Source organism: Microcebus murinus, chromosome 6, assembly GCF_040939455.1.
Source record: "Microcebus murinus isolate Inina chromosome 6, M.murinus_Inina_mat1.0, whole genome shotgun sequence".
NCBI classification, from domain to species: domain Eukaryota; kingdom Metazoa; phylum Chordata; class Mammalia; order Primates; family Cheirogaleidae; genus Microcebus; species Microcebus murinus.
In genome coordinates, this window is record NC_134109.1 from 70,745,021 (window position 1) to 70,757,352 (window position 12,332).

Below are 12,332 nucleotides of genomic sequence, written 5' to 3' on the forward strand. Positions count from 1 at the left end.
ATGAAGAAAACAATAAGATGTTTGAAGACCTCAGTCTTCATTCTAGTTCTATGTGATATTGGGTAGGCGAGGTAAGCCTCAGCTTTCTCATCTGAAGATAGGTATGGTAATTAACTTACTATTTTTGTAAGATTTTAAAAAGAAGGGGAGAGAGGGGAGGGGAGCTAGGCCCTGGCTGGCTGGCAGAGGGCGCAGTGGCGCGTGTTAGCTATAGTAGTATCAGACCACGCTGAGCGAAGCATGTGGCATGCTCAGCGCTGCTGGGAACTCACGCGCTGCGTCTGCGGTTGCCGGTGCGTCCCTGCACCGTCGGGGTCGCGGCCTTCAGCCCACCTGAGCCAGAAAGCAGAGGAAACCCTGCACTTTGACCCAGAGCTGCTGAAGTTCCTGGTGTGCCTGCTTCTCCAAGAAGCTGCTCAGATATGAAGCATCAACAAATAAATGAATTCCCAATAAACAGTTGGGAATAGCCAAGCATTGATGGGATTCCTAATGTGATACCACAAGCAGCTAGGATGACACAGCAAAATGAGAAGCAAGAAGCGGAGCAGCACTAGGTCATAATTTTAAAAAACACAACCAAATTTTCTTAATACCATATACCTTATTAAACAGGGTAGTGGATAATAAGTGGAGGAGAAGAATGTTTCTGTCTCCTCCTACGTTGACTGTTCTTATTCCATTGGTTTCTTTCGCAGGACTGTTCTACTCAGCCACTGTGGAAGAAAGTTTCTCACGGGGCTGCTCTAACACAATGAGCCTTCGCTTTTACACTCTGCTCTTGCCTGTTACCATATCAGTGTATGTGTTCTTCCACCTTTGGACTTGGATGGGTATTAAACTTCTCAGGCATAATTAATACAACCACAGTCAAGATGGTATATATGTTAATATGTCTTGAGCATCTATCTCTGAAGGTTCAGCCAGACGGAAATATTGGAGACCCATTTATTATAGTTTGCAGGAAAGATGGTTCACTTGTGTTTGTCAGGCTTAGGACTACGGGAGGCTTAAGCTGCAGAAGCTTCTTTTGTTGTAGTGTTGTTCTCCCCTTGTTTTTTGAAAGTTTTGACTTACAACTGCTGTATCAGAAGGAACATTTTTATGCAGTGTCTTGTTATAAATTAACACCCTCGATCATCATCTGATGACTATTTCTTATCCTATTCATCTGAAAATTAGTCATTTGTAATTTTGTTTGTTTGTTTACCTTCAAGGTCTTTGGTAAAGTCACATGGTAAGGATGACTGAAATAATTCCAAAGGGCTATGTTAGAATAGTTATAGAGAAATGCATTTGAACTAGTGTAATATAAAACCATACAACAAAATGGAAATCTCATGTACTTACCAAAAAGATAGATGATTCATGTAAAGGCCTATGGTAGTGGCTGATATGAACTTAGCCCTCAACTAAAAGATAAATGCCCTTAGTTTAGAGGTTTTTTTAATCCATTCTATCCTCTGCTATATTGTCAGTTTCTAGAATATGGCCTGTCAAGAAATAGGCACATAATAAATTGTTAGAGTGAATGAATGGTAATTTTTGCTCTGGTTATGATAGAGATATTTATTTTTTATATATTTTTAATTCAACAATTATTTTTTAAAGGCCTACTCTCTGTCAGTTATGATAAGCGCCAAAGATAAGCAAAGGTCTTGTTTTCATGGAATTACAGTCTAATGAGACGGAAAACAGAGTGAGCACAGATGCAAGTGATTGGGGAAGTGCTGAAGCTTCTGAAAATTCTCTTCTTATTGCTTCTATTCGCAGTGAGATAAAAAGCCAACAAACAGTTAAGAGTGTGTATATAAAAGAATATATTGAGATTTAATTGCACAGAGAAATTGAGAGAAAAGAATGAAATAGATATACCAAGGAAAATAAATTTTAAAAAGCTGACCTATTATACTCATATAAGACAAAGTAGACTTATAGAAAAGAATTACTAAAGGTAAAGAGGAGGTGATGGCTAATTTTATGCATCTACTTGGATGGGCCACAGTTCCCAGATATCTGGCCTAACATCAGTCTAGATGTTATTATGAAGGTATTTTTTAGATGAGATTAGCATTTGAGTAATGTAAATTACTCTCCATAATGTGGGTGGACCTCATCCAATCAGTTGAAGGTCTTAAGGGAGAAATACTGAAGTCCCCCAAATAAGAAGAAATTCTGCCTCCAGTCTGCATTCTGCAAAATCAACTGTTCTATGGGTCTCCAGACTTACAGCCTGACCTACAGAAGTTGGATTTCCTAGTCTCCACAATTGCATGAAACAATTTCTTAAAATAAATTTCTCTATATAGATATAGATATACATAGATACATAGGCATAGATATCACAGTCTTAAATCTACATGTACCTAAATAATGTAAATTCACTGTTTGTAGGTCTTATATACTTTTGTGAACAGCTGTTTTATTTCATAATAAAATGATTTTTAAATGTTGATGGTGATGATATTGTAGCTCAAAGAAATGGTTGATCCTTCAGAGATGCTTACTTCAGAAAGGACTAAAACACAGAATCAGTCTAGCAAAGCCAAGAAAGAGAAAGAATAAAGGACAGAGGACACAGGGAAAGAAAGAGAGAGAAGGAGAGAGAGAGGTAGAAAGAGGGAATCTAAGTACAACAAACCTGTCCATACTCATTCTGCTTAAATTAGAAGCACTATGTTTGAAATATAATCATTTTTCAAATCTTCAGAGAACTATGATAATTATTGCAATAGATATATCCAAACATCATCAGAAGATATTCAAAAATTTTCCTCCAAAATAATGACAGCATCCCAAACACTGAAGCAGTAGCAGACTTTAAGGCATTTCAAGTAGTTGGTACTTGTCAGAACTCTAAAACAAAGTCTTAATTATTTAATTCTCTTCTTCAGGAAAAACAAAAAGATTCAAAGTTGTTCTTGTTTTCCAAAGTCAGTTATCTGTTTCTCACTTGGTGGACAATTTGTGAGCATAGTTATCAACTGCTTTTTCTTCATCCTCTCAAGTCAAAACAACCGACAGATTTGGGAAAACAGACAGTTCACATTCCTTGATGACACATCACTGTACACTCTCATGAAGTAGAGGAGTGGTTTATCTCTTCCTCCTTCTCTAATAGTATCCTTTCTATTCACATCATATTCTCTGTATTTATTTCTAGCATGGCCTTGGAGGTCATGGGCTATATATTACTCTCATATCCAGTGGGCTATTCGCATGATGCACCACTCTTAATAAAGTACAAAACCTTAATAGGAAAAATTAGGAAACAGGAAAAATGGACAAAGATAACATTTCAAATCAATGAAGAAAAACAAGCTAGTCAAGAATGGAAGATCACCCTAAGTAGCTGCCTCAAAATAAACAAACAAACAAAAACTTAAAGAAAATAAAAAGCCTTGGTCCTCAACCTTGTTTCTTTGACACACATACACACACACACATACACTTCCACACACACGTATGCACATATAAAAGATCTAAATATGTAAATAATTGGAAAAAACTAAGGAAAATATGATATATTAATGAAATTCTATCATTCTGAAGTGGTATAGATTTTTAAGCAAGACTTATAACTCAGAGTCCATGAAAGAAAATTTTGATAAATTTAACTATATAATATTTTCAAGTTCTACATGACAAAAATACCATAAAGTTAAAAAGATAATAACAAACTTTTTAAAAAGGTATATACACACATATATGACATCATATAACAAAGCAAAGAAATAAGAATTAGAGCACAAATCAATGAAAGTGAAACGGAAAATCAATAGAGAAAACCAACAAAACCAAATGCTGATTCTTTGAAAAGATCACTAAAATAGATAAGCCTCTAGCCAAGCTAGCTGAGCAAAGAAGACAAAAGATATAAATTACTAATATCAGAAATGAACGAGATTATACCACAACAGATCTCATGGACATTTGCTTTAATCCATTTTCTGTGCCAAAACAGAAGACCTGAGACTGGGTAGTTTATAAAAAAAGACATTTACTTGGCTCATGATTCTGGGGGCTCAGAGGCCCAAGATCTGGCAACCACATCTAGTCAGCATCTGGTGAAAGCTTCATGCTACATCATAACGTGGCAGAAAAGCAGAAGAGGAAGTGGGCATGTGCAAAAGAGACAGGGATCAAAGGCAGCTGGTTTGCTTTAGAACAACCTACTCTCCTGAGAACTAATCTAGTCTCAGGAAGACTAACACATTCTCTCAAGAAAGCCATTAATTCAACCTAATGACCTAATCACCTGTTAAATGTTCCCCTTCCCAACACTAATACACTGGCAATTAAAATTTAACATGAGTTTTGATGAAGACAAACCACATCGAAACCATAGCATTCTGTCTCTGGCCCTTCCAATCTCGTGCCTTCTCACGTGCAAAACATAATAATCCCATCCCAATAGTACCAAAAGTCTTAACTCATTCTAGCACCAACTCAGAAGTCAAAAGTCCAAAGTCTCACCTGACACTAAAAGCAAACTCTTTCCAGCCATGAGCCTGTAAAATTAAAGCAAGTTACCTATTTCCAAGACACAATGGTGGAATAGGCACAGGGTAAACATTCCCATTCCAAAAGGGACACATAAAACTTTGTTTCCAGATGACATAATCATCTATGTAAAAAATCCAAAAGAATTGACAAAAAAAACTCCTGAAAATAATAAGTAATTATAGGAAGTTTGTAAGATATAAGTTTAACATACCAAAGATTATATATCATATCTTGGAAAAGTTATTTATTATCATATACAATGACTTTCCTATATGCCAGCAATGAACAAGTGGAATTTGAAATCAAAATCACAATACTATTTACATTAGCACCAAAAACATAAAATATGTAGGTATAAATCTAAAAAAAATGTATCAAATCTACATGAAGAAAATTACAAACCTCTGATGAAAGAAATCATAAGACAACTAAAGAAATGAAATATTTCATGTTAATGGATAGGAAGACTTAATATTGTCAAAATGTTTATTCTTCCATGCTTGATCTATAAGTTGAAGTCAATCACAACCAAAATCCCAGCAAGTATTTTTGTGGATATTGACAAACTGATTTTTTTCTGTTTTTATTTTTTGAGACAGAGTCTCACTGTCTTCTGAACTAGAGCATAGTGGTGTGACAAACTGATTTTAAAGCTAATGTGGAGAGACAAAAGAGCCAGACTATCCAAAACAGTTTTGAAGGAGAAGAACAAAGTCAGAGGACTGACACTACCTGACTTCTAAACAATATAAATCTACAGTAATCAAGAGAGCATGGCATTTATAAAAGAGGAGATAAATAGATCAATGAAACAGAATAGACAGCCCCAAATAGACCAACATAAGTGTAGTCAACTATTTTTGATAAAGAAGCAAAGGAAATACAATGGAGCAAAAATAGTCCTTTTAATAAATGATGTTGAAACATCTGGACAAAACTAAACATACTCTTTCCATATGATCCAGCAGCTATGCTCCTTAGTATTTACACAAAGTAGGTGGAAACCTATGTCTACATGAAAACTTGCATAAAGATATTTATAGCAGCCTTATTCATAATTGCCAAAACTTGGAAGCAACAAAGGTGCACTTCAGGAGGTGAATATATAAGTACTGTGGTATATCCAAACAATGGAATATTGTTCAGTGCTAAAAAGAGATGAGCTATCAAGAAAACACAGAGAAACCTTAAATACAAATTACTAAGTAAAAGAAGTCAATCCAAAAAGACTGCACACTTTATGATTACAACTAAGTGACATTCTGCAAAACACAAAACTATGGAGGCAGTAAAAAGATTAGTGGTTGCTGAGGGTTTGATAGGGAAAAGAATAGATAGGCACAGCACAATTTTTAGGGCAGTGAAAGTGCACCATATGATACTATAATGGTAGATACAGATCACTATACATTTTTCCAAACCCATACAATATACTCTAGTATAAACTATGGACTCTGTGGGACTATGATGTTTTAATGAAGATTCATCAGCTGTAATAAATGTACCACTCTGGTGAGGATGTTGATCAGGGGGTAGGAGATAGTGGATATGTGGGAAATCTCTGTACTTTCTCTCAGTTTTGCTATATCTTAAAACTCTTCTAAAAAAATAATTCTTTTTTTTAAAAGGGTGAGATTTTTAATATGTGATAGGAGGAAAAGTGGTAGATGTGAGAAAAAAAGAAAGTTGACAACAAACAAAAATATAAACAGCTTTTAAATATACTAAATGAATCACCATATCATTCTTAATTAAATGAATTATTTTTAAAAAAGACAGCCTAATAGATAAGCCAAAGTAAAAAATTTTAGTAATACACAAGGTTTAGAAGAAATAAGTATTCTGCCTAATCATCAGTACTGAATGGTATAAGTAAGTGAAACTTACCTAGAAGAAAATTTGGTTAAACCATAGAGACTACTATGAGTATATTCATTTTCTTGAATAATATTTTAGTTTCCCTGCAGTGAATAATTGATTAATTATTATATTATTCTACTTTATTTTTTTTCTTTCTTACTTTTTTATATGCTATTCCTCATCAAAAACTAACTTCCAGTTTTTGGCTGAGTTTGGGAAGTAATCATTGTTTGTTATACAGGTAGTGCTGGAGAGTGTGGGTGGTGTGTTAGTTATAAATTTTATCACTTGGTTCTCCTCTTTTCATAACCTCCCTTCCAAATACCTTAAATAAACACACACACACACACACACACAGAGAACCCATCTTCCCCAATTATTCAAAGGTAATTGGTGCTTCTAACTCCTAAACTTAAAACAAGGGTACAACACACATTGGGGTGCTCCTTGTTGGCTTCTCCTACTATACCCAATTTTCTTCTTTAACTGGTCTTCTATGCAAGTTTTCACTTTTCCACATACTTTTCACTCTCTAAAAATTTTTGTTGACATCACTGTCTGATGTCATCTCCTTTTCTATTCTTTTTTGTGGGTTTATGCCTTTTTAAATTTCTTTAGTATCTTTTTAATAGAGTTTAAGGGGGAAGCAAAGATAAATACTGCCTGATTAATCTTGCATCAGCACTGCAAAACTAACTCACTTGAGGACTTGTAAGAAAGCTAACTGTTCTATGTAACTGTTGAGAAATGCTCATGACTTAGACATGAGTCATTTCTTATGCTTTTGATCCCTCCCTTCCTCTTTAAACATCAGCCTGTATCTACCATCAGATTTACCCAAAATGAAACCTTTTGTCTCTATCATAAATGGTGTTTTTCTCTCTTTGCATTGTTTTGTTACAAGTGAGATTGTGATTATTCTCCTTTTTTCTCTTTCCTTCTTTCTTTATTAAGAATTCTATTGTTAGAAGGGAGTAGTGCTGCTATCATTTCGCATGCTACACTCTGTTAGAGAGACATTATACAGATGCCACCTTCTCTGGAATATTTGGCTATCTAAAAATATAATAAAAGGTATCTACATACAGTATCTTCCAATGTGAACTGGAAGAAGATGTGAGGGCTGGACTTATCTACAAGGATAAGTCTACAGTTGTCTACAGGGACAACTTCATTGTTTATGTGGTTTTGCCTTGAAATTACTTTGGCCCTGGATGAGGAAGCATTTGATGTCAGACTCTGTTTTCATTTTCACTAATGAAGAGTTGAGTATGGTGTATTCACTTCTTATTCTGCTGTGACCATTTGTATGAGTTTTGTATTAACCAGAGAAACTGAGGGACAAACAGCCACAGGCCGTGCTGAAACCAGACTGGGTCACATAAGCCGACTGAGCAGCCAAGCCCCTTGTGCAGCTCAGAGTTTGTGCTCGGCTCCCCCTGCAGTTCCTGTCACTGTGTCACTCATAGCACAGTAGTACACTGCTGAATCTGACTCGTGGACGGAGGCTTTCTCCAAGTGGAAGGAGGTGGTTTCTTTCTTGTATGTGGCTTCAAAACCTTTGTTCATTCCTTTATCATTGGCTGTCGCGGCTTTCAGGAGGAGCTGTGGACCTTCGCCTGGATATTGGACATACCAGAAAAGGGAAGGGTACCCTGTGGATGTGTAAGTGCAGTTTATTTGCAGGAAAGCCTTTTCTGAGAGGGTCACTTGGCCTTCTGTCTGGGTTACTGAGTCTCCATGGGTTCTTCCTGGGGAGGAAAAAGAGATCTGTGTCACTTTGGCCATAAAGCTCTCAGATAAAATTATGGTTAAAGATTTTGCTGACATGAAAGGAGAAAGAGTCCAAATTTTAACAGGTATTTTACTTACCAAGTAGTAAGAGTATCACAGTCACTAAGCCTGGAGAAGAGTTCATCTTTTGAGTGTCGCCTAAACAATGTTCTTGATTCTTAACAGGAAGAAATGTTGAAGTCACAGTGAAATGTTAAATCTAAACCTACAATTCACACAGGAAATGAATTTGTGTTAGGAAGCCACTCCCCCTGGTGGGCAGGGACTGAACTGGGATGAATGTTTTCATGGCTTCCTTCCACAAGTCAGACCTTATAAATGACTTCATTTATAAGGTACCTGTCAGTCTCAGGTGGCCCTTGTAAACCTGAAGGACAGCTGTCATACCCTCTAAGGTTTATTTTGTTCTTAGGACACTACTTGACATGGAATTTCCCTAGCAAAGCATCCCAGGATATTTCTGTAGCTGAGAAGATATTAATTTTCTTATACACATTAATATAGGCCTTTATATTTTCATGTATCCATCGTGGGCCAGCCTATAACCCATTGAGATGTCAGACAAGGATTTGGGGTGGAAATCTGGGGAAATAATAAGAAGTCACGTCATTATTGAATGATACTGTGTTCTTTAGCACTGTACCCCGACATGTAGAACAGTGACTGTCTATTAGTGATTTATTAAGTGCTCAGTAAATATTTGTTAAATACAACAAAAATAATGAATATAAAGTCTTTGATTCAAGAATCACTACCACTTGAAAGATATTTCTTCAATTCTAAAATAATATTAATTATAAGGAATGCTATCACTTTAAGAAAAACCTTTTCAGTGGACAAAGTTCCACTATCTTATCAATAATCAAATAATCTGGATTTCAAAATCATTAAAAAGTGGAAAATATGAATCCTAGACAGAGGAAATAAAGTTACTGAATTCCCATAGAATAATCTGAGATCAATAACTTATGACTCAACAATTTCAATGACTCTAAAATAAGGAGACTACTTTATGCTAATCAGGCAACAAATACTGATCTTGTAAAAGATACTCTACTAGCCTTGATCTAGCCTCAAGAATGCTTTCTACCACTGCATATCTGTCAAAATTTTGTTGCCAAACTTCAACCAAATAATTTTCCCCCACGATGTAGGGAACTCAAATGTGGATTTCCATCAAAAACTAGTCACTAGAACATGATTAGTACTGTCTTCATCCCTGGCTTTTCAATTTGATAAAGACATATCAGGTGATTGTAGGAGTTCTCAAAATTGGATATTTGAGAATGGAATCTACTTGTGAGTGATTTGAACTTACAGATGTTGGGATTCCACCACTAACTTTAGAAATCACAATTTCCAGCATTGAGACCCAAAAAGTTATTTTATAAAACTCCCCAGGTGGTTTTATTGCAGCCAGTTAATACTAGTCTACAAGATTTTGTTTGTGAACGGTGCCCTATGCCAAAGAAAATGCTCTGGGTACATCATGGGAAAATGTCCCATGATTACACAAATTTTTAAAAACTGTTCTTTTTCTATGAAGTATCAGCAGCAAGAAAAAGCACTTCTTTATGCTAACTTCCTATGATTTTTCATCTTACAACAAAACAAAAGCAAAAACCTCTAGGGGTGTTACCAGGATAAATTTAGGAGAAGAATGAAACTTTCTGAAATGCCCTGTAAACACTTAAACCTATACACACAAATGGAGGCTAAGCTGAGTCTGTTCTTTGGTGTTTACCCTCTACAGATTCACATGAAGTATTAATAGTTTCATGCATTCAGAGTCAATGTATGAATACTTTCCCAGATATACACTGAAGTAAGACATTCAGGCTCAGATATTGTTTCAGACCACATATCCCTTCTTCCCTTCCACATTCCAAATCATATTGTCAGAACTTGGTACAGAGCTATGCTAGAAAGGAATTCTAGAAAATCAGCTACAAACTTCCATTCTGATATACAGACTAGACTGCAAAATAAGTTAGAATTATGTTGGGTTGAAAACAAACAGTAGAGTACATGTGTGCAGAAAGTTCTCATATGTATTTTTAAAAATGATTTAAACCCAGCAAGAACATTTTGCATTTGGGGTCATACCAGAAGACTTCTACAACATTGATGGAAGATACTTGCTAAATGTGGATTTTTTAAAATGGTTTTATTGACATATAATTGTCATTAAAATAAACTGTACCTACTTAAGAGTGAACAATGTTAAGATTTGACATACATATAGACTTGTGAAGCTACCACCACAATCAACACAATGAACATGAGCATCGCCCAAAAAGTTTCTCATGTTTCTTTGTAATCCTACTCTCAACCTTCATCCCATCTCCCATATCCATATGCAGGCATATTTGCTCTCACTACGTATTTGTTTCCATATTTAAAAAATGATACAAATTAAATCATATATACTTTTTTGGTCTGTCTTCTTTCACTCAGCATAATTATTTTGAGAGTCCACTGTGGTATTATATGGATCAATGATTCATTGTTTTTTATTACTGAATAGTACTATTTCATTATATAGATACAAAGTAATTTGTTCATCTATTTTGCCATTGATGTACATTTTAGCTAATCCCAGTGTATAATTGACTTATTAAGAAACTGACCTACAAAGAAGAATTGGTGCCTATCCTGCAGAAATTATTCTACAACATTGAGAAGGAAGGAATCCCCCTCAACATGTTTTATGAAGCCAACATCACCCTGATACCAGGAAAGGATGCAACAAAAAAAGAAAACTACAGACCAATATCTCTTTTGTATATAGTTGCAAAAATTCTCAGCAAAATCCTAGCAAACAAAATTCAGGTGCTTTTCAAAAAAATAATTCATCATGACCAAGTGGGCTTCATCCCAGACATGCAGGGATGGGTCAACATAGACAAATCTATAAATGTAATTCACCACATAAATAGAACCAATAATAAAGAACATCTGATTCTCTCAATAGACACAGAAAAAACATTCAACAAAATTCAGCACCCTTTTATGATAAGAACACTTAAGAAAATAGGCATAAATGGGAATTACCTAAAATTGATATAAGCCATATATGACAAACCCACAGCCAACATCATACTGAGTGGGGAAAAATTGAAAATATTCCTACTTAGAACTGGAACCAGATAAGGTTGCCCTCTATCACCACTTCTATTGAACTTAGCACTGGAAGTCCTAGCCAGAACAATAAGACAAGAGAAGGAAATCAAGGGCATCCAAATGGGGGCAGAAGAGGTCAAACTATCACTCTTTGCTGACAATATGATCTTATGTCTAAAAAACCCCAAAGATTCTGCCATGAGACTACTGGAATTGATAAACAAATTCAACAAAGTCTCAGGTTACAAAACCAATGTACACAAATCAGTAGCATTCCTCTACACCAACAACAGTGAAACTGAAAACCAAATTAAAGACTCAGTAAACTTCATAATAGCAACAAAGAAAATAAAATATCTAGGAATATATTCAACTAAGGAACTAAAAGAGCTCTACAGGAAAAACTATAAAACACTGAGGAAGGAAATAGCAGAGGACATAAACAGGTGAAAAACCATACCATGATGATGCGTCGGCAGAATCAACGTTGTTAAAATGTCTATACTACCCAAAGTGATCTACAGATTCCATGAAATCCCTATTAAAATACCAACATCATTTTTCACAGATATAGAAAAAATAATTCTATGCCTCATATGGAACCAGAGAAGACCCCATAGAGCAAAAGCAATCTTAAGGAAAAAAAAAATGGGGAGGAATCAATTTACTGCCTGTAATAGTATCAAACTATACTACAAGGCTATACAAACTAGAACAGCATTTCACTGGCACAAAAACAGAAACATAGACCAATGGGACACCTGAGAACCCAGATATAAAACCATCCTCAGATAGCCATCCAATATTTGAGAAAGCAGAAAAAAACATACACTGAGGAAAAGAATCTTTATTCGATAAATGGTATTGGGTGGGAAAATTGGATTGCCACAGGTAGAAGACTGAAATAGGATCCACACCTTTCACTTCTCACAAAAATCAATTCATGGGGATAACAGACTTAAACCTAAGGCATGAAACTATAAGAATTCTAGAAGAAAATGTTGGAAAAACCCTTATAGACATTGCCCTAGTGAAAGAATTTATGAAGA

General features: G+C 35.4%; 1 protein-coding gene across 1 annotated transcript; it reads left to right on the top strand.

Moving 5' to 3' along the window:
• Positions 1-643: 643 nt before the first annotated feature.
• On the top strand, positions 644-859 carry LOC142871388 (phosphatidylinositol N-acetylglucosaminyltransferase subunit Y-like). Its single transcript, XM_076003627.1, has one exon. It carries the CDS (start codon positions 644-646, stop codon positions 857-859), a length of 216 nt encoding a protein of 71 aa, XP_075859742.1.
• Positions 860-12,332: the final 11,473 nt, after the last annotated feature.